The 27790-nt window shown below is 37.0% G+C and overlaps 1 protein-coding gene across 9 annotated transcripts in view; it reads right to left on the reverse strand.

The window, feature by feature from the left end:
* The window catches only part of LOC100647585 (carcinoembryonic antigen-related cell adhesion molecule 5), a 94617-nt gene extending 67517 nt beyond the window's left edge, over window positions 1–27100 (reverse strand). For 5 of the 9 annotated variants that reach the window (XM_048410652.1, XM_048410648.1, XM_048410647.1 and 2 more), the window contains exons 1-2: window positions 26886–27099; window positions 19953–20440 (exon numbers count right to left, since the gene is read on the reverse strand). In XM_048410652.1, the coding sequence (XP_048266609.1) occupies window positions 19953–20010 (58 nt within the window). In that variant the 5' untranslated portion in view covers window positions 20011–20440; window positions 26886–27099. Of the gene's footprint in view, window positions 1–19952; window positions 20441–26831 lie in introns of all 9 variants that reach the window. The other 4 variants (XM_048410646.1, XM_048410649.1, XM_048410644.1 and 1 more) reach the window with 3 other exon arrangements.
* Window positions 27101–27790: the final 690 nt, after the last annotated feature.

Genomic DNA, 27790 nt, shown 5'->3' on the forward strand with positions numbered 1-27790 from the left:
TAAACCGAGACGACTTTTAAACACCGAATCGATCTCGGTAGAAAAACGTAATGCGAGCTGCCGCGATGATCACAGCCAAAAGGAACGTTCGACCTCCTTTACAGATTTTATATATACGATCGTACTGTGACCAAACTCCCACCACCGATAACCAATTCGCCATTACGAACAGATTTCCTTTTCTTTCGCCCTCTCTTAGCATCCTGGGTACCTCTCTCTCTTTCTCTGTCTCTCTATCTATCGTTCTATCTGTCTGCCCATTTCTTGCTACCACCCTCTTCCATCGAATTTACAGCTGACGCCGATATGCGTTCCGTATGTGAAGACGATCATTTACACCCTGGTTCCTCAACCACCGGAAAACTTCTAGTACCATCGCTCCATTCGGTTCAACCATTTTCCAAGTATGCAAAAGATCAGATCAGACATGACTGAAGAAACGAGTAACAAATAATAATCAAATATACCAAGATACGAAATTCGTGAAATATACGTTTACTATTTATCATCGATGAAACTTTAACCGAGGAAACACGATCGTTTACGTACACGATTATAATGCTTATTCTACAATCCTGTTTTCCTACCATATCTTCGGACTGATTAACCCTTTAACCTACGATTTACGTTCGAGAATTTTGGGCCGAAAACGATCATCTAATACTACGGTCTGTGCCCGTAGTTGTAGGTTAAGGGGTTAAAGCGGCAAAGCTTTTCCTACGTTACTACTATCTACGTATAATTCTATTATTTTATTATTCGTGTTACGCATCGGAAGTCGAAAGTCGAATCTGACGATAGACGTAGTAATAAATATATTACATTGATGGTTGAAAGGAATATTAAGTTTATGATAGCTCGGAACGCTTATTGTTTTAGTAATGTACTAAAATAAGGAAATAGGTAATGTTCACGGGCTAAATGTGCGTCGCGTACAAACGTATAAAGTTGTTTACGATTTTCTCTTTCAACGATCTTGACACAATTTTTCCGGATACGTTCCTCTTACGTACGTTTAGTTAGTGAATTTGTAAAAAGAAAACGTCTGGTCCACGTTTTAATATTTAATATTTAAGATGTCCGATTTAATGTGGCATTTTATCTCAGCTAGTAGGTTGAGAATTCCATCGGAAGAGGAAACTTGCGCAAAAGTAGTCATATTTCGAAGCTTGTTTCGCTCGATCGTTCTCGAAAAATGAGTACCCATAGAACGAAAGGACTGTGCAATTTTCGGAGTTGGAGAAAGAGACGAAAAGGGAACGGTGAAAAGAGCGGAAGCTCGAGGAAAAAGCACGGAAGGGCCGAGGATATGAAATAAGGCAAAAGAGATGGCGGGGGTTAAGCGAATGGGACAGGAAAAGATTGGAGAAGCAAACGAGCGAATACGAGAAAAATGGAGAAAGAAAGAGCTTCTGCTGCTGCTGCTGCTGCCGCTGCCGCTGCCGCTGCCGCTGCTGCTGCTGTTGCTGCTGCTGCAACGGAAATGGCTGTACAGAAAGGAAACGTACGACTTCTGCGTACGACATTCGAATTACTGCGCACCAATAACGATATTTATGAAACGCGTTTTCGTACTGCTTCGAGTGATGAAGTATCTATCGTCTATCGGTCTTTAGGGATCCTGGAAAATCGCACCAAGGTACACTTGGATCGGCATTCCGATCGGACCTCTCACAGGCATTCGCGTTTTCTTCTTTAGATTATAAATCACGCTGCTCGTGCTGCTCGTCGTTAAGCAGCATGATAGGCGAACTTTTGCGATTCTTTAATTTAATACTTAATATGATAAGTTTGAATGGCAAGAGATAACGAACGAATGGATATATATATATGATGTTACCGAGTGGTTCTTAATTTCAACTCGCTATTCTATACAGCAAATAATTTATCAACAGATAATTTTGAACGATGGTTCGAGAGGTGAATTTCATCCAACTATGTATTGTTGGAGGATTGTTTTAATAGATCCTAGATTAATCTGGATGATCTTGAAACTCTAGGAAATTCGAAACTCGAAAGAACGCTAAATCAAGATTTAAGTATGCTACTTGAAATGTTTCGTAGATAATTTGCAATCGACCTGCTTCTCCAGGCTGTCGTAAATATCCTTTTGCGTTTCTTCGCTGAATTATGCTTCGGAGAAAGTGCACGATAACCATCTACGACTATCGAGAACGACGAAAATTCGATACAAGTTTTAAATGTACTACCATAAAGGATTAATTTAATACGGATAGTTTCGGTAAAACGGTAATGTGCTGATTAAAATATAGCTTGCCAAGAACGCGTCGTAAGAAATGTTAAAAGAATTCAAGTCGATCGAAGTAAAAGATTTACGATACTGGTTTGCATTCTGACCGTGAGTTGGATCTGGCGCCGAATGTGCTCAGAATACGAGGAGAGGTCAATAACAGGAATTCTACATCGGCGTGAAATTAATAACCAGATAAATAGATACAATGGACAGTGACGCCTACTAGAGTTGTACGGAGTACGAAGTGCGGAGGTAGTTACGAGAAATACGTAATGGAGATAACGACAAGTCGGCCCAACCATCGAACAAAATTTTCGTTCTCGGTGCAACGCATCCCTGTACCGCGTATATCGATGTTAATAAATGTTCCGCGGTTTATATCCATCCCCATTATACTTTTCAATATTTATCATTATATTTGGATAATTATACACGCCGTTGCTTTGAAAAGTGGCTACTAATTCAATCCCGCTAGAAAGTTTTACGGTCCGTCCAATTGGCACACTTATTATAGAACGTTTCTCTGTACGTGATTAATGATTAAGCGTGTTTTTCTAAAAACGCTGGTGCGACGGTTTAACCGTTTACTTGTTCAAACGATTTAGCCAATTCGACGGATATTCGTCGCATACAATAATACATATGTATGTATATTATCGTATAGGTAGACGGACGAATAAACAAAAGGAAAAAAAAAAATGAAACGAAAAGATTTGTTCGCGATAAGACGTATTGTACGTGAAGTAAATGGCATTACACGGATCTCGGAAACGAAGCAACCGATGCATGCGCATGCAGATATAATTGACGTTTGAATCGATCGAGAACTTGAAGAAGCAAAACAACGTACGTTTCTGGTTGATCTTGAACGCGTTTTCTGCATATGTAAACATAGAGGAAATTGTGTCAGCAAAGACGGTAGAGGGAAAAGAGAAAGAGAGGAAGAGAGGAAGAGAGGAAGAGAGGGTGGCTCACTGGTATGAGAAACGACGAAGCTAGTTACCGTGCAAACGAATGACTCGCGACCGCTGTTCCGAACAAGTTCTCGTTGAGTGTGCAGTGCATGCAGCTACTGCGCCAGTACACGTTTTACCTAAGTACGACACACGACATACGTACATACGGAATTTAATTAGTTGCATACTTGAGGTCGCTGTACCTGTACATGATAGATTCTGCCTGACGCGAACTGCCGCGAAACTTCAGGCCTCCGCTATGCTCTCGTTTTCCTTCCATAAAAGCCACTTGACCGTTTACATCGTTCTTTAATTAGCAAGAAAAGCCTTCGATTTTTGTTCAACTTTTCTCCGCGCATTGGCGAACGCTGCGGACTGTGAGAAAACAAAGTGGAACCGGCCGAGTAGCGAAACGAACCATGCAAAGGGAGAATTCAACTCGAAAGAAGCTGCTTGTTCTTCTACTTGCAACAATACCAGCTTGCCTAAAATTGTAGAGAACGTTGCATCTCTAAAATCAATTTTATCGGCTCCGATCGACTAGGAAACGATCGGTAGATATTAAAATAGCCCGCTCCCCTTCCCGTTCCAGCTCTCTACTTACTTTGAAGTTAAAATTATACGAAGAATTGCTTTCAATTGGAAGAGAAAGAAGGCTAAATAGCAAGTGGAGAACAGTATTGATTCAACGGATATATCTGTATCCGTATGTAAGTACGTGATCGCTCTTGGCTTTCTCACGTCACAGATTTCCGAGGATTTCATCGTTTTTTCATTAACATCGTTAGTCAGTTTTCTCATGCATAGTATATTCACATATTAAGATTGCTATGAAGTGATAACCTATGACATATCCGATTTCGTTGTGCGTTTCAATTGCAATTTTCTGAGACTTGTCTTTATCAACATTATCATTTTACATATCGTTCTTAAACCTAAGAATTTTCTGCTTGCTGCGCAATTTTCATTCTTTCATCATTTTCTTTCTTTACGCCTCTTCTTTGGCATTCGGTGAAATAATATTTGTTCCAAATCAAACGTTTTACAGGTTACAACCCAATACGCGTATCAAGTAGGTACGTACATGTTTGAAAGCTATCACTGAAAAGTGACAATTTTCGTTTCATGTGGAACTTTCCAGCGTTCGTGACATCGTAAATATAAATACGTTGTCTATTGTCACAGGCTCCGATAACAACTCCGAAACGTTTAAACTATATCCAGCTGTATATTATGAGAACGTTGTAAATATAAGAATATATATGTAACCGATTGCGTTGAACACATTCCAATTATAATTTAACGAAAAGTGCAATAACGTATAGTATGAAGCACTGTAATAACGATAAATGTACAGGCTGACCTGCATAGCAGCTTATGGGTGTGCTACGTGAATGCCATGGGCAAGCTAATTGCACTGATATTCAGAGATGGTTCCATGGGTGGTCTGACCGAATCGCTCCATTCTTTACCTCGCAATATCATGTAGAACAAGTATATTATGTTTTATCGGTAGAACTAGCATCAGAGGGGCACTGCTTAAACACAAAACACGTAACTGCGATTCAAAAGTTCAAATACGTTATTATGTTCCGTCTTATTAGGATGTTAAACTTTTAATAAAAAATAAGTTCTTTATACACTATATACTTATATGTGTATTCAATAAATAACGCGCGCGCGCGAGTGTGTGTGTGTGTGTATTTATTAGATGTTCATTTATACAAAAGGTATATACGTGTGTATATGAAATTTAAGTGTTATACTTTTAAGCGTTTTATTTCCACGACTTCTGTTGCGGTACTAAATGATATTAATTTCTTTTTAACGCACAAGACATTCCAGCATATTCTGTGCTAATTAAATCGTTAAATAATCGAAATTCAATTCCACAAGACTATTAAGGATAAAATTGTTCAATCGTATTTTCTAATTCAAAATGATTTCGCAGTTGACTGAACAAGATTCGTTTTCGTCGCGTTCTGATTACAATAAAATTCCTTTGTGCAAACTAATTGGATCGAACGTGAAAGCAAAGTTCATCGATTAAAATTGTTTGCACTTTGGAAAACCATGTAGTTGTCGTCGGAAAGTTACTAGAGAAATGGCTGATTAATAGTGAAACTCTGGCCACGCGTACTACAAGACCCAATAACTATCGGTTTTTGTTCGCGCGTCGATCATTCCTCTCTCCAGAAGCATCCACGCAACTACTTGCCCTTCTTAATTAAGGATCGTTTAATACGATATCTGTAAATAGTTTTATATTTTCATTCAAATGTATTATAATATATTTACTAGTAGTGAACTATGTAATTGCGTGTTTAATCGAATGTTTGTATGTAAATCGAATAATTTCTATCTATATAATATGCGAACAACGTTTAGCTGACAAAGCCAAAGATATCCGACGAATGGAAAAGAACACGTGCAAGATATTTAACGAACACTGACAACGAATTGACACAGACAATCTATCCGATTCGTAAATGAGACGACATTATCGTAGATTTGAATGTTCGATAACGTCGAGATACTGGAAATTGGTAGATTGGATCAATTACTATAAAATAAGTGTTGATAAAATAAGACGGGTTTAGCTGCGGTATATACGTTCGCGCGTGGTCGATCGTTACCGATTGTATCGTTCGGGATCGAAACCTTTAATTTCTTTAACAAATACAACCACAAAAGAGTTACCGTCACGACATCTTGGAAAAACGAACGAGTGAAACTTTTGTCGATGAAAGCGGGTGCGATTGTGTCGAGAAGAAAGGAATAAATTGAAACACGATAGTCCAATGCTGAAGTAACCGCGTCTAGGATAGGGTAAGGGTATAGGGGGAGAGAGAGAGAGAGAGAGAGAGAGAACTCGGTAAGTAGCCTCCGACAGAACTCGTGCCAAACAATTTGCAATGCTGAAGCGAAAAGTTGTCGAGCTTTACTGCAAGGAGGGTTTCTCACGAGGCCAACGAATAGAATGAGTTTGTCTTCGCCGTTGCGAGAAAGACGAAAGAGAACTGCCATCAAGCAGACGAACCAACTGGAAACTGAGGAACGAAAGAAGGAAAAGATTAACGAAACGAGGGTCTATCGAGTAATTGAACTGTGCTTTACATAAAATCGAGAGAGGCAGAATATATTTTTTGTTCCTTTTACTCGATCGGTTTACCTTCTTTTCCATACTTTAACCTTTTCCATTAGACTTATTTATATTACCGGAAACACAAGTTGCTTTGCATATTACAAATTCTAAACAGGCGCTACTCCCTTCCGTTTCTAATTGTAAGCTAGAAAAATAATGGCCAACAACTAAAAGTTTTTCAAATGTTTTTGTATTTTTGTTATTGTGTTTTATATGTTTTGTTTTTGTATTTATAAATGTTTTGTTATTTCAAAAGTTTTTGTATTCTCATTCGGATTATCTTCTTGTGCTTTTTCATAACAATTTTTCTCTTACTCGTATCGTGTTGTGAAAATTTGGCAAAGATACATGAAAACTTGTCTTCTTCTTTTATTTATTACATATATTTATACGTATTTAGCGAGTAAAATACATAGGCTGTGTGCACAAGAAAAGAGATCATTTTAATATCGATATACGTACTTTACTCGCAATTACAATAGAAATGGTTCTTATCGTTTGAATATACAACATGGTTGTCTGTAAATTGGTTTCTTCGATGCATGGTATATGTCACGTAACGTTTTCACGGGGCAAACGTATGCATGTGCAAACGATCTGTAACAGCCAAGTCACTCGTAAAGCGTAAAGGACACAGTGATGTAGTTGCGTAGAAAAATAGTTTAGCGGCTGGAATTGCTACGCTTGTGTAATAAAACGGTTGCCACTTTCCTGTGTAATTTTTCCGGGCGCAATGAGTGCCGACAACGCGGAAATTCGTTGGTTAACGTCCTGCACTGCGGCAGTTTGTAACGCGAAATTTTATTGCAACAATATGTCTAGATCTCGGAAGTGACTTCAGAAAAATACGCAAAGACAAAGGAAACGTTGATTAGTTCGTCGAATAATATTTGCATTAATTTGCAGCGAAACAAGGGAAGCTAGTTACAAGGAAAGTAGAGGCAGATGAGTAACGTTTACAGATATAAACTTGAATTTCAAGAGCATCGTTGATGCCACCGCGCAATGTTTAAGAAACATTAATAGAAAATTAAACGTGTAATGTTGCAGTCGAGTTTCAACGGCGTTTCGATTGTCTGAAATAATTGGAATTAAACGGTGTGCACCCAAAGCAATCAAATATTTTTTATTAAACGTCGTTCTAATAAAAAATCTTAACTCTTTACAACATCGTGTAATTACTAAATACATGAATCGCTACGATACAAAGAATATATTTTTAACTCTTTCAAATATTTTACACTAATTATCGATAGGTAGAACTAGCAAAGCGAGAAGAGTACATTTTGACCTCGTTGATGTGTTTCTATATTATATAACCATTATTTACATCGATTGAACATTAAAAACTGTTTCTACTATACAGGTTCACCTATCTCGACCTATCGTTGCAAATATTTCAAAAAATAAACCGTGTAAAAAGAATGCTTTTACAGGTATGCACATGCATACGTATGTAAAGAGCAAAGAAAGCATTATGAGATTAAAGATTGGATGTATTAAAGTCAGCTAAAGATCACATATATGGAGTCATATTATTTTTAATACATTACGTGATGCAGTTTGTTATTTCATACGGACAAGTATTGAACAACTTGTACGGGTCAATCATTGATTAGTTTAGGACAGGAGGATTATCTTAATCTTACTACGATACAATCTTGATGAAATAATGACGATTGACTGGATCGATTGGGTATACGAGTAAAATAGTGCGAATTGAATTAATTCGTTTAAGTAATTCGACGTACTATGAAAAAATTGTATTGTAAAAATAAAAGATTAGAGAAGAATTTAGTCAGAATCGAGTACCTAGCGCATACAGCGTTGAATTTAATAATATCTTTCGCGGTTGTGGAATATCTTGTCTTTTAATCTAACTCGTCACATGTTACATTAAAACTTTTGTTGCAACATTGTGTTCAAATCGTAACGTATTTTACACCGGTCATCAAATCCTTATTTACATCGTACGAATAAAGCATTTGAAAAGCATGGAGAAGTAAATGCATACTGCCGTTTATACACTCGGATATATTGTAAAAACAATTTACTGGTACATTTGAATTTCTCCTAGAAGAGTAGGAAATGATTCTGTCGCAAAACGTTCACAGTCGCGGCGATGCATTGTATCTCGTAGAAATCGATAGAAATCGTTTTTAAGTAATCATCGTTTAAGAATTATCGATAATTGTACAAATAATAAAAAGGATAGCGAAGATAACGATACCGATGAACAAATTTAAACGCATTTGTTTACAGAACGAACAGACTTTTCAAATCATCTTGTAGTACGTACATGTGTATATCGTATATGTATACGAATACATGTAAATATGTACGAGGAAAATTAGAGAAATTAGAATTAGAAAAAAAGATTTAAAAGGGATATAGTTTTTCATTTATTTGAAAAATCACCTGTTTAGTAAGAAACGTTCACAACTTTTTCTATATCACCCGTACTCTTACTTGCACGTAAGAAATATTCAATATGATATAAATTCTTTTCAAAACTAAGAGGTCACAATCGTTATCTGTTAATCTCCGGCTTAAGTTCTTGCTGTTATCAGCAGAAAGCTGACCTGCCCATATTTTTCATCCACTTCAGTTTAACTTTTATACCGTTTCTCATTTTCTAGAATTATCATATATGAATTCATTCTCGTCTCATTTCCACTTGATTTGCACTCCATACCTTTAAGCTTCTTTTTTTCAATCTATTCCGCATTATCGCGCTTTAATCTAGTACATTGTTCTCTGTTCTCGTAATCAATGCTTTCCGCGCTTCGATAGATTCTCCCATCTGCGTCTGACCTTTCCAACGTTTACATTTTTTAAAACTTTTAAAATATTTTACTTTGCCCGTTTCTAACATATTCTGACACGGAATATCAATCTTCTTTTTTCCTATTCTTTCACAATGCATGTAGGATAGAATCTCCTATGATGGATCAGAAATGTCGTTTTACGTAAAGGCGAAGTAACATTTAACGAAATAAAATACGATATTATAAGAACGAAAGAAAAGAGACACACGGCATAGCTCTTTTTTCCCCCGTGTTCCTTCTTCGTCTTCTAATCGACTCAAAAAACCGCATTCTATACCATTCTTACAGGCATTCGCACGTTCCACCATTTCCATCGTTTCCTCGTCGCTCCAGCTTTCCTGTAACGCTGTTTTCGGCCTCCGAAAATGACCGAAGACGAGTATGTACATCGATAGAACCATCGTTATATCCGAATAATTTCATTAGTACTTGCATACTTTTTGACGTACTCGCCATCAAACATACTATTATCAGAATTATTTCATACCGATTACTTTGTTTAACCTTTAACGGTACCTTATATTTTATATGATCCGAAATACTTTTGCTCTATTTGAGGCGGCGTCATGTCGATTTGGATCGAGTTTTTTTCATAAATACCAAGACTCCTATTTTTCTCTTATATTTTCGAGAGATCGTCCTTAGTTGCTCTTTTTAGAAAATTGAAACATTTTATTTTATTCGATTTTATCCATCGAAATGCATAATCGATCATTACAAAAAAAAAAAAAAAAAAAAAAAAAAAAAAAAAAAAAAAAGGAAAGAAAGAAAACGTTAAACTGTCGGTTATCAAATTCCAGTTTAATCTAAATCTTTAAGAGATAGGTTAGTTTTGCTTTTGCTTTTTTTCGAAAAGCAAGACACCCGATTCTTCAAAGTGACAGTGATTTATTTCAAGTTTGTAGCGCAAATCTAGATGCGAATTAAACGTAGATATACATGTATATGAATTCTGGTTTGCGAGATTAAGTGCGTATATGTGTATCTACCGGTGGCTACAAATTGTTAGTAATCGATTTGAATCCCTGGTAATCGAGATAACACTAAGTAACGTATGGCAGTGGAAATTCATAGATCGAAGCTACATCATACATACTATATACATACATACAGACTGTATACATACATACAGACATACATATATCGAATCGACAGAATTAACTGCAGTAACCGTAACAGGACCACGTGCGTGTTTCGAGTAGTAGTCTGTCCTAATTCTAAGTATCGTAGAAGGAACGTAACTAGCATACATTAGAGCAAATCGATTTGTCGACAGAACATGTTTGTCGAAGACACGAAATACGTTCTTATTCGTATTATTAGACGTTTTAATAACTGACACGTCGACTATAGCCGTATTTCACAGAGAAGTCGTCATACTTTTGTTCGCTTAGACGAATCCTACCGTATAGAAATCATTGGGCACATTTATCGTTTCATACTCGGAATGGATTTCGATGAGACTGATTTGATTTCAAAACAATATCGATATCAAATACCATTAACGCGGCGAAAATGTGTGCGAAAATTCGTAACTTTGTGGTGTGTTTAGATATAGTAGATAAAGTAATAGTTGCTCATGCAGATAATAGTGTATCCGATGAATAGAAAAGGAGAATTAAAGGAGTTTTTAAAGATGAGGCGAATTTTATGAGATCAATGACCAAAGAAGTAACGAAAAAAATGATGACAGCCAGAGCTATACCATGCTACAAGGTATAACCCGTAAGGTTTTAGATTGGTGAAAGAAATATAGCGAGATAGCGAAATCGGACATCGAAGTTTACGTGTTTGAACATCTTGACGAGGGAATTGACAGAAACCTGAGAAAATAAGGGCAGCAAACCTCAGTCAGAGACGCGCCAAGTGTACAGTATCTCAACTTTGATTCGGTCTATCGAGAGGCAGGATATTGCGTAAAATAAAATCCTTGGTGGTACTCGATATCGATCGGTGTCGATGCTTGATTACTTGTAACTTTAACCGTCTAGAATATCTTTCTATGACAGAGATTTCACGAATTAGTAATATCAATTACCTAAATTACTTTCTATTGCAAGTTCTTATTCGCAACGTAGAGACGAAGTTTGATGGGCATCGTGTACTAGGAAAGGTCAACCGTATCGACAACTTTTAAGTGACCGTATCGTTGCATTTATGATTTTATGTTTATGCACCGTTCAGCTTTACGATGATCATTCATCGTCGAAGGTAGAGCTGTTGGAACATCGTTGGTTTGGAAATGGAGGAAAAGTCCAAGACACGACGACCCTCAAAACCGTCCAGTCAGACTCATGGTCTGACCAAGTCTTGTCGCGTCTCTACCTCGGCAATAAGGCCCGTGACGAGCAACGCGGTTATCGCGTAGAAGTCACAGGAAATCACGAAATTAACAAATCACCGGTGCTCTCCTCGTGTCGTAGTTCGAACGTTTCGCAAGTAAGGTAAAAGATTAACAGAGTAAGGGTTCAGAGTGTTATATCAAAAAGTTGTTGAGCGCTGATTTGGGAAGGTTTTTTGCACTAAGGTTTGATCCCTCTGGACGGGTCATCGTCGGGTACCTATCAGACGTGGCTGGTTATTGTTTCGATGGATGTTTTGTCTATCCAATTACTGTTTCCGAGCCTGTAACACGATAGTAGGCAAAGAAACACCAAGAGGTGTACGATAGCAGAGACTTTTTCGAAGAGAGTGTCACGACCGGCATACTTCAAATCCGATGGACCGATGACGGAGATAGAGATGTGGCGGCCTTGGCGACAATGTATATCGCCGAAGTGCCTAATGAGTCATCTGTATCCTAACGGTTCTTCCACCGAATGTTCTAGAAGCGTGACAACGGTCACGTACGCCTACAGGGTAGTGGGGATATTGAGGGATGACAAACAAAGAAGAAACAGATGTTACCGAAAGTCAAATTGTAAGAGCTTCAGTCTTGGAAAGTCACGGCTGGAGCTCAGAACAAAATCGCAGTCAGTGTAAATTCAGAATACAAGAAATAAATTCTCTCTTGTTTTTTTGTTACCTTAATTTTTTCTTTTCGTTCGAGCCCCCTGTTTTTTATTTTACGTGACAAGAGCACGGAACGAGAGAAAAACTTTGTCGGAGAGACACCATTGCCAAGTACGATAATTAAAATAGAAGCGAAAGAAATCGTTATAATTTAATAGAATTTAACTTGCTTGCATTACTTCGATCAACTTGTATGACTCAAGAATCGTTCTTTTATTCCGTCCTTTAACCTCGCGTGATATCGCGTTCTAGGGCTATAGGTCACTGAAATCCTCTAATCATGCGCTATTCTATCGCGAATAAAGAACATTTTTTAGGATGTTGTCGGGGATACGATCCTGAACAACTTTTTTCTATACATGTAACCACCGCTTGAGTCTTAGATACCAAGGTATTTGCAAAACTCTGTCTATGCAAAAAAACCACTACAGCGAATTAATATTGGCCGGATAAAATGACCTAACCTAAACCTAACTCTTGCCTTTTCTTTATAGTATATATAAATATAAACGTAAGGTGGGTGAGGTTGATTGTTTCGCGGATCCTTCGGAAGAAAGTCCGAAACTGAAACGCGCAGGCTCTAAGAAATGTCTGTTACAACTGAATTAAAAGTAAATATAATTCATGTTTTGGCTTGTTGGTTTATACAAATAGTAAGAAAGATCTATAGCAAAGTAACATTATCAAAGAAATTTCTTACAGTCCCGTATACGCAATTTATGAACGAGATTTTCCCACAAGCTGTTCGTTTAGACGCCTAAAGTATGATACAAAGATAAAAAGATCGATGACTGATGGATGTAAACAGATCGCTAAGCGGCGAACGAAGCGGCAAAACGTGTCGGTTATATCTGTGACTGTGTCACGGATACACGCATATGGACGGAATTCAATGTGCCGTAAAGGCAGTATTTCGCGAATATTCCGGTAACTAGGGCCGAGCAACGGTCGCGTGTATGGGAAAAAGTCGTTGTCGTTCGGAATTATGCTCCCGCCAACGAAATCATCGGAATCATAGGAATTGACGAAATCGTCGGAATCGTCGATAAATGAAAAATCATCGAAATCAGTGACGAGAGGAGACTACCAAATAATTACCGTAATTTAACTCTGTGCATGTGTGTAAAAAGATTACCGTTTGATTTCAACGATAAGCGTTTTCGCGTCCATTAAATTAACCCGTTTCGAATTTTATACGTTCATCGTGGTCGGTGATACCGATAAAAAAAATCGTCTATAATAATAGTTTATATAGTAGCTTTAAACGATAACCTAAGACTTAATATCTTTATGCTAATAAACGTTGCACGCTACCGTTTGTGATTCGATAACGTAAATCTGAGGAGCAACAAAGTACACGTATTGTACACTGTATACGAAGACAAAAGCATAGTCGTGACTCGAACGTTATTGATAGCTGATGTAATAAATAACATACACAAACCCTTTTATAAATCTTGAAATCATACTGTAATTTCGATATGGCACGATAAGACGTACGATTTTGTTATAAAAGAGTGCAAAATTATCAACGGTGTATTAAAATTATATACATCGGTTTATATACATACGTAATACGTTGTGTACTTTCGAAAGCCTTTAAAAAAGAGATATCTGTAAAATACGATCTTATATTAATCTCTATTGCATAGTAATATACTATTGAAAGAAATTCAGCAAAGACTAAATTTACAAGAAACGCGCAAAGACTAATAAATTACAAGTTACTGTAGTAATAAGATCATTGTTTGAAGCAACGACAGAAATGACGTAGTGTCACGCGACATTCAAAGGTAACGGTCGCTGTCCAAATATGCATAAGGATAACGAATGTGTAGTTGCCGCCGGGCATTATATAAATATCTAGCATAGTGATTACGGTTAAGTTATCAATTAGATTATTAGATCAAGTTTAAGAATATTTTGTAAGATGGATACAAGCGACGAATCTACGTGGACAAACAATCACATTTTCTGGCACGTTGAAGGGAATGATGACTGCCGCCCCGTAATACAATACTGCGCAGTATCGGATACACCGATCTACGGAACAAGTAGAGTCAGAACTCGGTATTCTTGTTGGTAACAGTTTCCAGATACCTGGATTAATGCAATAGAGGGTAGTTGAGATTAGAGGCAATCGGACGGGTGCTTCACGTAGTTACCTTCTGGCAACGAGGCCTGCTAATTCCTAAGATAACTCTTTGGCAAGTGATAGCGAATTAAATACTATGTGCCAAACTTGAAATATTTCTGAAATATAAACTTGAAATATTAAAGATCGTCGATTTAGAAAATACTTTTACGATTTTGCGAATGAAACGTTTTCCGTTCGTCTTTACACCGTGAAAGGCTTATGCAAACGTATTTTTAATTGGAAATAATTTCAACCTATAGAGCTCGGATAAAGCATTGTAGCGCGTTACAAAAATTATGCTTTAATTTTTATTATTGTTTAAGAATAAAATAAATTTGATGAAATTTCATTAAATGTGATATACGTTAAAATGTTACGATGTAATGATATGTATATTCGTTAAATGAAAAGTCATGTTTGATTAATGCTTAAAAATTGATTTCGAATTTAGAAGACATTTAGAATTCTGTGTACATTAGAAGAAAATGAACATTCAGCCCAACTAAACGGTCCAATTCAAGAAAACGCTTGCGAAACGTCTAATTTCTAATTCGTTGGAATTTTCAAATGCAAACTTACGATGCTAGTTTTTAAAGCCGCTACACATTGCGGTTACGATGTGCGATAATGCGCGTGTTGAAAATGGATTGAATCCAGGATAATTGTTGCGAGCTACAGCTTTTAGTTTTTGCGCTACTTTAGTTTTTGTACAATGATAAGTGACTTACAGAAGAAGCTCTGGTGGTAATTAGTCAGAATCTTTCCCGTCTCGTTAAACCTATCAGAGTATCGTTTCTTTTCCCAAGACGAACCAATCGATTCCTTCGCAAAAACAATTGTTCGTAAAGAACCACTATTTCGACCACTGATGCAAGATTGAAAAACCACTAGTGCAAAATTTCTTTTGCAATTCGACATTCTCTCTTTATTTAATATTTTCGCTGCTTTATGGCGATCCATATATGATAAATAAATACGCACACATACACACCACACACACACACACACACACACACACACACACAATAGGATAAAAAGATAGAGAAAGGTAACTAAAGTTAGAACAGTAACATTGTCAGCGATAAGCAAATGTATACTATTACTTTGTTTATTAAAACCACTATGTACGGTAATGTGTGCATGTAGTAGCAACCCGTCGACAGTATGAATTCATTTCTTGATGCTTTTATTGCTAAGTACACATGTATTTCCATACACGTGTATATAAACTGTATGTATGAAAATTCCGGGCACATTCTTTCCATTGTATTGCTTTAAATTGTACATCTTATATTCGAAATATATTACACTGTAGCTAGTTTCAACACAAATCATCGACAATACTGTGATTTGATTCTGCTTTTAATCGCTATCTAGCCATGAAAATGGCACAAGACTATTTACTTGTAGTAATTAAATATTACGGCAAATGTATGTAGATGTACGTACAAGTAACGCTATCGATTAAATTACCTATTTTTATACCGAAGGTATTAGAATTTGAATGAAATATTTGGTCAGATTTTATTATTACATTGTTTATGCTAATCCGAACATAAAGGAATTAAATTTGTTTTATTTATTTATTTTATACGATTAAAATAAATAATTGATTGTACATAAGGTATTAAATTAACGTAGATTTAAGTAGAAAGAGGGCATTATCAACGTAATCGTTAAAATGAATCGATAGCTGACATTATCTAGCGACGGAAACGCATGAATTCAACGTCCGCTGACAGTAAGAACATATGGCGATCGATTAAGATCGCTACGCGTCAACCGAACTAATTAAATTCGTTATATCGATCGGCAGATGTATATCACGATGAGTGATAGTCATCAAATAGAATTATATCATATTATAGTATAGTAGATGGCGTAATGGCTGAAAATTTATGAATTACCATAGCAAATATATCCCATCGGCGAATATGCAAATATCAAATGCTTCGAAATCAACAGGATTTTAGTTTCGTCTCGTACAAATTTACGTTTAAACGGAAAAAGACACAAAGATATAACGGTACTATTATAACGGTATCATGCTAAATGTCAATTTTAGTAAACAATGCATTGAGCGCAATGCATTCCACTTCGAAGCGTGAATGCGATGCGCACAACTTGTTCTCAAAGTAAAATGACACAAACGTTAAAAGCATCGAAACAAAAATGTTCTAACGCTGCTGGCAATCTCATACGTCCCACTGACTCGTACACACTTCGTGCACACTAGCGAACGTGTGCGTGTCTACTTTTCCAAAAACATGACCATAGCCCGTCATACCTAGTCAATATTATAAAAATACAGCTAGAATAAAACACGCCAAAACCATTTCCAAAACTAAACTTTGAACATTTTAACCTATACTACGTTTGTTATCTCGATGTTCCATTTATAATTGCAACGACCTAATGACTTCTTAATAAAATCAGCAATTACAACACTGACGATATCAAAATGTGACGAATCACTACTGTTATGTTGTATATCGTTTTATTTTTCTAAACGCTATTAGTACTAATTGCGCAGAGTTTTAAATATCAAATTTCGTCAAACTTGGAAATTTGCCTATTTTCACGCTGGTGAAAATAGGCATATTTGCATATTCGCCGTTGCATTGCATGCACGATACGCGTGTGATACAAAATTTCGAAAATTATCAAACGCAAGGTGAAATTTTACTCTTTTTGGGCATATTATACGAGTAAAAGGAAAGGAGAGAGAGGAGATAAAAAAACAGAATGCAAGCTCGAATGTTGCAGTATTGTTCAAAGCCTCGTCATCAGCTCGAGGAAGCATCGCGAAGCTCTCGACAGTTTCGGCAAAAGCTGTTTTCACGTATGTACGTAGTGTACGAAGCTACGGGTGAATCTATCCACGGCCGTATGGGAACCGTAAACTGCACGATCCATTGGGGTGGACGAAAGAAACAGAGGGTGCACGAGTAAAGGTCGGTGACGCGGTAACGCCACAACTCCCTACGTACGTGTCCCTACACGTAGCACATAATTCGCCGACCACGCCTCGATGCTTGTGACTACAGTGCGAGTGCGTGCGTACGTACAAATTCGCATGCACTCGTCGACGCAAACACGCGTGCGACCTCGATTCGATTGCACGTAAGGGTCTCGCGACGCACAACAGCAACAGCCTAGGGTTGCGTCTCCGCTTGCGTTAAAACAAGTCGAAGAATAGGCGTGACAAAATCCTCGACTTTACGATACGATCTACGAACATCGTATGTATCGATACGTGCGTATAATAAGCACGTACTTGTCGCGAAATGTGAATAGTGTTTGGGAAATAGTTTTTGTCAATACAAACAAAATGACGAAACTCGAGAAATTCGCTGAGAAACATAATATCTATTTGCATACGTGTCTGTACATATATAAAATATATCTTATATCCGCTAGGGCTGTTATACCAGGGCTGTGTATCCTATCCATATCTTATTGTATCTATCAATTTATTACCGCTTAAAAGATGGTCTGATTGCATCGTATGTTGATTTGTTTTAATCAAAATGGCGATATCTGTACTATTCGAATGGCGTCTCGTCGATTCTCACTCCCACCTTATAATATCTTATACTGCTGTGTGATTTGATAACGATTTCGATCGTAAGAATTGGTGGAGATTTTGCGACCCTTTGAATTGCATTTTCCGAGGCATTACCGATTTAGTATACCCACTCGGGTAATGTATAAGAAACCTTGCTAATAAAAAAATTACAAAATGATGACGGCCGATCGAAAAATATAGTATTGTAGTTAATGGAAGTTTATTATTGCTCGACATATTTCGGATAATATCAATCTTCTCTTTTATTTTACCTCATTTAAGTGAGTATCACTAATACGCATCTACATTCGCGTATAAAATATAAGCAATTGAATCACCGTTATTTATTGCATAAAGAAATTTTTTTCTTTTCTTTTTTTTGTAAATCCAATTGCGCTTTTCGTTAATAAACATTATTGATATTTATTTATGGAGATTCAGTCCTTTTGTTTTTCCGATCGGAAGAGTAACATTAAAATGCACGAGAAACGCGAAAATTACTTTTCGGAACAAATAGCATCGTTTTGATTTTCATAAATTCCAACGAATTACACTCTTTCTTTATTACGTGCAACAGTTTGTAACTAAATGTATCTACTACGACAACGCATATATCTAAAAACATAAGTGAAAGTAAATTATAAAACAGCGGAACGACGATCTGTGTGTGTGTGTGTGTTTTAGATCGGCACGATACGACAGATCGAGAAGCTTTTTAAAAAAAAATATTTTTATGAAACATATCTGTATACATTTTGCATCGTATAGTTGGCAGATACAACGAATGATCTTTATCACGGCTTGCTCTAACTTGAAAGTAAATAAAGTTTTCATCAACTTGTTTAATTCTTCGTTATTGCGCCTTACTGTGTTCGTCTGGCCCTATTTTATTACAAAGCAAGTTTCAGAGAGACATTCAAAATTTCTATATTAATTGTTTGATGTTCTATATTATATTCATATAATGTAAAGAATTAGAATTTTTTTTCTGTCATTTATTTTGAAGTTTAATTGAAAAGTTGCAAGATATGCGAGAACTCGTATATGGTTGAGAAACGAGAGTTTCAAAATTCTGAACAACTTGTATAAACCTAATCTATGTTTACAAACGTGGTAAAATACGATAGTAAAATATATATGATATGTATATAAAACAATATGCCTAGGTGCGCTAATACACAGCCTAGTAAAACAAACATGAAGTTGGCATTATTTTCGAACCACTGATTCATCGTATAAATGGCTTAATAATATATGTGTAAAGATAATATATAGAGATAATGCTCGGATCTTTAGACGAAAGGAGGTGAAAGAAACCTGTATATGCGGAATAGTTTAGGGAAAAACTCGTTTCGTTTATATTTTCTAGATCATGCGTATAGGTTATACGTTGAATTTTGTAGGAAAAACGAAAATTCGTTGACCGCAGATAACGTAATAACGCGACATTTTAACACTTTTACAAGCTCGAGTTCAACGTACGAATATATGTAGATTCAGAGTTCAGTGGTAACTTTCTCAAAGGATCTCGAAGCGTATCGATCGGACTTGGAAATTCTTTTCTGATTTCTAACCATAGATGCTTTTACCTTTTCGTCGTGAATACGCACGCGATACGTACTCGTATATGTAGTTTCATCGAATACAGGCTTTCGTGGATATATACGAAGATATATACGTGTACGCAAGACTGAAGATACTTTGACATTTTGATCGGTGATTTCTAGAAACGTGATGCGATCTTGGATGAAAATGAGGGTGCTTGATTCGTACGAACTAATCACGCAGGTAATATGGTCGCAACTGCAAGATTCTGTTAAATAGGGAAATCACAAGTCCTTGACCATTTGTCTGTTACATATTCGTAAAAATAAATGTGCGTGTGTGTGCTCTATATCTTTTGATAACGAACGTCCCATTGTTACACCTTGACGGTAATGAAGGCAATGAAGGCAATGAAGGCGATGAAGGCGATGAAGGCGATGAAGGCAATGGCAGATTCGAAATTAGAATGAAAATATGTATAAAAATATGAATAAAAATCAGACTAACCTTGAGCGTAGACAACACACAAAAAAGCGACGACGGTGGCGAGGACGTGACACCACATTATTTTTCCTTTTTTTCACTTCTCTTCTTGAACACACCCCGTTTGCTTCTTTTCCCTTCTGTATCCAACGTTGCTTCGCTTTCCACGCGAGCTCACGAATCTGTCGGTTTCTTTGCGCAAAAGAGAAGGGACGCACTGTGTTTTAATCGTGTTTCCGACGTATCGCGTGCCGGTTAATCGACGGGGTTTGTTTCGACCAGGCCGTAACTCGATCGTTTAACGTCACGAAAGATCCTATATTCACTCATATCACCCGCCGTTCACGTTTCCTAAGATTTCCGCTACACTGTTTTCGTTTCTTCTTTTACTTTGCGATTTCTCGGATTCCCCACTGATAAACAATCGGTATTTTTAAGCAGTCATCCGTCGCGATTCTCACTTTCACGCGATTCTTCGGGAAACTCTCCTCGACATACTCTCTTTCTGCATTCTGGAATGTAAGTAACGTCACATATCAGACTTGAATAAACAGAATTACAATTAGATTTTTATCAAAACGATATTCAACATTTACTAAGATTACAACGATCTTGCTAAATACTAAAGTAGTATACAAATACTATGCAACAATTTATTCGTAAAGCATACATGGTCACTGTATCTTAATTCAAAATAATACACTACGGGACGAAATATGCTTTGTATAAATTCGGCGGTCGAAAAAGATTACTCGATGTGAAAATCACACCATGTAACATTCCGAATTTACTCGTATATTACGTAATAACTAACAAAATTATCTATAACATTGTGTAAAAGGACTACATACATGGCATGTATAACGTATGTATAACGTAAAAACGTATGAACCAAGATTCAAAGGAAAAGCTCTTTCGAATGATCTCTATTACAACACTTTAACGACAGTTTGTGCAGGGTGTACAAGTTATAAAACGAATATATTTAATTGATAAATACGTATATTCGTACGGCCGCTAACTCGTAAACGTTGTACGATTAATGCGCAAAAGACACGACGTGATTCAATGGACGAAAGTCTATTGGGATTAAATGCGGAGAGATGACGAAATTATTGCGCCGTTGTGACTGATTCAACAAGGATATCGGTTATTTCAAAACGCTCTGACTTTTTTTCCACGAATTCGATCGCAGCGGTTTACCCCGCGTTGAGAAAAGGTATTGAATGCTTTCGAATTTTAAAGATCACGGTATTCTCGCAGATATATTACGCTAGAACTATACACGCCACAATTACGTCGATAAGACAACAAAGATATTTCCAATCATCTTCTATCAAGACATGATTCTTATTCAAACGCTTTGTGTTTGTCCAAGTTGTCCAATTACAAGTATCCAAAAATCCAAAAAGATTTAATAATGTGAAAAACATTTTGATGAAAAGTCGTTTATGTAAACCGTTACGTACAGATATCGATGTTTATCAGTCATGATTCTATATCGAAAATTTGTTCGATCAGAGGAAGGAAAACCCGTATCGATGGGAAATAAGAAATAGGAATGAAAGAACTATCGTGAAAGAAAGTTGGCAAACCAAGTGAACAAACTCGGTAGAATCAAAATACTCGAGTATGTCGTAATACAGAGTAATATGGGTAGAGCCGAAGAATCTTTGGCCAGAATCTCCTCTGTTCGAAAGCCTGTTCGAAATTGAGAAAATTGTTATTTAATAATATATATATTTTCTTAGATAACAATTGGAATGGAATGTAAAGAAAAAGTATCGAAAGGTATTTGTGCGTCGTAAATGTGTGACTTCAAGAGACAAAAGTATACTCGGCAGATCTCTACGTACGATATCTACGTACAAAGTAAGAGCCAATTCGTATGTATTATATGTAACATAAGTTGTAACATAATGGTAATAATCATACGGAGAATTTCTAATTGTACGGATGTTAGTTGCGATAAAAACTTTCCTCTTCCTGTGTTTCATGCTGCTGGCTTTTCGCTTTCTGTCTGTTTCGTTATCGACCCTCTTTCTCGATACCACGGGATACGACGCGAATATGCTAACGGCATATTGAAAAGGCAACTCGACTTTTCGATGGATTTTATCGTCGATGATTGATGAACATGGAACACGTATCTCTCTGTGCAACCTTATAGCGTAACTCTAACAGTGTGTTATGCTTTCGCTTACAAATCAAATACCACTAGCAAGGCTTCCGTTGCTTCTTCCTTTTCTACCAACTTTCCTTTCAACCTACGCCATTGTCGCTAGCCACCCTAAATCCTCCTACTCGCGTTCTGGCACTCTGGGCCGCAGCAAGACATAATTGAATAAAACTGCTAAGTGATTAATTGTATGAACCTTCGCGGTGCTCTTCCTTGCCAACTAACTTCGTACTCGACTTTAAAGGACATTTACCGCGTCATTTCACTTTTTCCGCCGTTTCAATATACACGCGTACCTTCGTTCGACAAAATTTCAACCCTATTTATCCTCTATTCACAATGTACATATGTATTAGCATCCACTCGTATTCATTTATCAATTACGACGTAATATTAATGTTATTAAGTTTATAATATAATATAACACGTATCTCACGAATGGCATTTATCGAGACGTGTCAATTGTACGGGCACCAAATGATATATTACAAATAAAACCATATCCAAATATAATTGTACGATAAATAACACGAGAAAATTATATTTCAGCAATGTGATCGAACGTAATATATAATTGAAGAATATAATTTTTTCGAATCTATAGATTGGTACTATGAGATTCCATTAAATTGGTATGTGATAAATGTTCAATTCTAAAAAAAATGTTGATTATTTCGATGAATTTTGTTGTTTTCATGTATACGTACATATTTTTCCATTAGTCTTTAAGTTAATGTAGAAAGAACGAAAGAAGTTTGAATTGAAATATACAGCTGTGCTATATATTCTGTTTGTATCGCAAAATTATTCCCCTATTATTGTTCTTGGGTTACTGTATCTTTTATAATTGGTCTTCCTATGATGTAGATTCTATAATATTTGGATGATTTTCGCAGAACGAGCAAGTTTTACTATAAAGTACATAAGGACACAACCGTAAACGAAGTTTCCGAGTGATTAATTTGCGATAAAACGATGCACAGGCAGCTGTTGTTAAGAATAAGCTAATAGGATTGCCGAACGTACGAAATAATGCCGAAGAAGACGTATCCAACTATGTATATACTACGGAAATAAACGGAGGACAGTTTCCATGCGTTACGGTAGTAAACGATAACTTTCGACGCTGAAACTGAATAAATAATATATAAACTGAAAATACAGAATATTTTAACTTTTAACACTGACATTTACGAAACATTTTCTCTTTATCTTAAATATCTATGATATTATACGTAAATCTATACTTTTCGAAAACGTGCTGTTAATCGTTAAGTTGTTGCAAATAAAAGATCGTTACACGTGTAACGATATTTGCGTGAAAATCATTTAATTTGATGAGAGATGTTAATTTTGATACGAAGTAAATGTATTTCCGGCAAGTTAATCTCCTCTTTATTAAAAGTGGAGATTTTCGCGCAACGAATTATACTGGCATCCTTTCGTATCTACGCACATCGATACCCGTGTATCAATCGTATACATACATATAGAATTACAGATTCGATGTACAATTTAATGTAAAACTAAATTCTATTTTGCTAATTCTAAAAACGCTTCGTACTTATGATAACGATAAACAATTATACTTGGATACTAATTATAATTGGATTCTAATCTGTAATTTTTACTTTTACTCGAGTTATATTCATTCGCAATTTGCGTTTCTTTTACAAATAATTTCAAGGAAAAAGCTGTATGATTTATAGTTTGGATTACGCTATCAAATCGAATTTACTTGTTCGCCTTCTCACGTCTAGATCCGGTCGAGTTTTACTAGTTTAAAACTTGGCACAAGAATAGAAGAGGTTTTGATTCGCTGGAAAGGAGGAATCAATGAATTTACTGGATTTCAAGAAAGTTTCGCATCTCTGAAACTAAAAAGCAACTAGTTTCATTCGAGAAACACAAGTTCCTCTCAGTCGGTTTTCCGTCGAAAAGATTTGTCACCAAGTGCCAAAGATTCACACTTTTCTGTTTATATTTCATTGTCAGTTGTACGACGCAACGAATGCAAAATCGAAACCACAGTGATTTTGACTAACAGCATCACAAACTTATCTCGTAAGAAACGGACGTTTTATCAAATTTGTTTGAATTTATAGAAAAAGTTTTGGTAGGTTTGTACCGCATGTTCAGGTGTGGACTTTGAAGCATTAAACGCGTTAAGCGAACGATACGTATAAGCGTGTAAAATAGAAAGGCACAAACAACAAAAACGCTTTTTATCGCTTTTTTCCTGTGATGTTTATCTATAAAATTCGGTGGAACTCGGAACCCCGAGTGCGAAAAACTTTATTAAACGTCGACGTCATCGTGCTTCGTTCGCATTATCCCTTCCATCCGTGTTACACCGGTGGAACGATGGAGCGGTGGAAGTTACCGCACCGAATCGAATTTGCTAATACGCCCAGCAGCCCAGAGGGACTTTACTCGTCGCGCGGTAGGAAACGTTGTCCAGGTTATTTAGCAGGGAGAGAAACATCACTTCTAACAACTTATTTACTGAAAACGTTTATAAGCGATGTTCGCGTCAAGAAGGATTTAGATTCGAATGCGATTCTCCGCTCGTCGCGTCGGTTCAACAATTTTCACTTGCTGCATTAAATCGATATTATTCATTCCCCTGAATTCGCGAGATTATTCGTTATTATTTAAATCTCTATTTTCATAAATATATATACGACGAAATAATTAACAATTTTTATAATACAAATGTACTATATATATATATATATATATATGTGTGTGTGTATGTATATATAGCATATTAGCAGCTATTTATTATCATACGAGCAAGTAATTTAAAAGAATAATCGAGCTGTTGTTCTTGCTTTCTCAATTTTTCTAACAAGTAGCGGATATTCTAATAGTAATCGCGTTCTAATGCAATCCCTAAGTTTGAGTATATCCTTCGATTAACGCAATCTACATATACCGCACATTAAAGAAGATTAAAGAAGATTAAAGAATTTTAACTTCTAATGGGTACTTTGCGTAATGCGATAGTCATTTTCAATGAGTATATTTTAACGCGTTCCTGCTAATAATTCGTTAATCCGCAACGAATCGAACGAAAGAAACGCAACAGAAAATACTAACTCGTACCTGTTCGTAGCTGTTTAAAAGGAAATAACGTTTCAACGTACCGAAAATGACTATTATTATAGACCATTTTCTAATTATGTATCTGTTTTATTCGGAAAAGTTTGAGAGTATATATGTCGAGTGAAACATTTGGTCAGTTTCATCTTTTTCTATCTACAAATAAATACGTATATATAAATGTTTTAACAGAGTCTTTGTATTAGAATTGAAAAAGATTTTGACAGAAATTGACAGAATGACAGGAAAGTTGTTAAGGTTATTTGGTTAAACGATACGTATCTATCTTTAAAGTATGTGATCGATGAAATTCACGACGTTGGTATAAGAACGAAATCGCTATAAATTCTCGCGAACGGCAACGAATTGTTCGTTCGAACGAAGGAATAGATAGATAGGAATCGCATAGGTTTATGCTTCGTCAAAATCTAGGTGCTCTCGATGCATTTGGAAACACTTATCGGTATTGCCGCCCAAGTCAGTATCGAATGGTTGAAAAACGTTCTCTTCTTTATTTTTCTTTTTTCTATTTTCTTTTTTTCGTTCCACCACAGCAAATCAATACGAATTAATTCGTCGATAAAAGTATCGTATCGGTGAGAATTTTGTGTGCCACCAGATCCTCAATTACCGAACGGTCGACCGAGAAAAACTCGTTGAACTCGTTAAGCCGCAGCGGCGGTCCTGTTACCAATCCCAACGCAACGATTCAACGTCGAATAAGATTCGTACGAGGATGAAATCACGGCAAGGGTGGTAACGTATCCGAAGTCACGTATGCTCTAGGTTGTTCGATATCGATAAATGAAATGAAAATAAAAATTGATGCGAGAGTGGAGGCTACGAAGCGAACGACTGTAAATTGTAAGACAGAGGTCTTTTCTTCATGTAATTTTCTGTCATCTTACATACTGTCGTGCGACATATGGACAGAATAGAACGACAAGGTATCGACAAGGAAATAAATTGAGTCAGTTCTCTTTTTACCTTCTCTTTATCGTCGAGTAAAATATATGTACAGAAATTACAGGTATCGCAAACGTGCGATTACAATTGCACGCATCCCAATCGCGAATCAAATTCGATAACACTTATAGTCTATCCAAGAATGCTCGGACAACACAATGTATGTATTTGATTAAATGTCAAACATATTTGAGACTGCAAAAACGAAAAAGCGGAGAACGTGGAATATATATTGTAGAAAGTTTTCGTTAAATCGTTGGCGTCAAAGTGGGAAACGATAGGGATCGAACGATAGAATTCTCTGTTAGATTATGATATTGGTAAATGATCGCACGGTATTCGATTAATGTTAATACATGGTCGGTAGAAAGGGTAAAAAGTGTGCTCCAATGGTAAGATGAAATCGGGGCCGAAATTTCAGTTATTTTTCCGCGGTTAATAAGAAAAACAGCGAAGAAAGAAAAGGAAAAGAAGGAGAAAAGGATAATAATAACGTAAAACGCGATTCCTTTCAGCCAAGTTCATTTTGTGGGAATTAAATAGAGAAATGTGGCTGTTGCCTATGGGAACAAAAAGGATACGAAGAACAGAGGAGGAAATGAAACTCGGCAAAGCAACTGCCTTCGGTAAGTTCGAACTTTGGAACATTTTACATAAATTTGTTCACCCATCACAAGTTAAAAGTTTCTTCGATTCCGTCTCCTCACCGATATGCGTGGTCGAAAAAAATCTTGAGAAGAATTCACTTGCCCCGGTTAGGAGATTTATCCTTACGAACTCGGATATATGTTTGCGTATATACTAATATACTATATACGTGCACAGAACAAGCCCAAATAAATACATATGTACTAGCAAAGCTGAAAGTACGCGAACGCTCGCGACCGTCGCGGGCTGAATACTGGCGCGTCGTGCCGCCCGGACTTTTAGTTCCCGGCGCTACCGAGAAGCGTCGCGACGCTTCTCGCGCCCCACTCCGTGCTTCAGCCCTTGGTTCGCGTCGGCCGGCCGGCCCTCTCAAATCGTCCGGCACGTTTCACGGTATCCCTCGGTTCGCCTCTCCTCGTTTCGCCTCTCCTCGTTTCGCGACGCCTCGCCGCGCCTCGCCTCGCCGCGCCTCGTCTCGTTTCACCTCGCCTCGCCTCGCCTCACTTCAACCCACCCCATCCCACCTCCCACCGCTTCGCCTCACCTCGCCCAGACTAGCCAAGCCAAGCCTAGCCTCGCCTCGGCCCTTCTCGCCCTTCTCCCCCTTCTCGCCCTTCTCGCTCTCTGATGCCTCACCCCGTCGAGACTCGACGGATCTCGTATTTCCATTCTCGATCACCCCGTGACGCCTCGTATCATCACCTGTATGTACAATGTACAATGTACAGTCTTTTGATGCGGTGCTACCTGCTAAATGACAACTCTCTACTGGATACTGCTTCGGACACTTAACTTCAGATACGTTTGCCCATCTTCTTCGAATCGTCCGTAGGAACGACGATACCGTGACTAAATATGAGCCCGTGACAGTAAACCATTAATAATAATACGATATAATGGCACAAACTATCGATACTGCTACAATTATCGTATGAATTATAATCTGCTACTGCTTTTAGTCTCT

The sequence above is a fragment of the Bombus terrestris genome, chromosome 11, assembly GCF_910591885.1.
Source record: "Bombus terrestris chromosome 11, iyBomTerr1.2, whole genome shotgun sequence".
Taxonomy (NCBI): domain Eukaryota; kingdom Metazoa; phylum Arthropoda; class Insecta; order Hymenoptera; family Apidae; genus Bombus; species Bombus terrestris.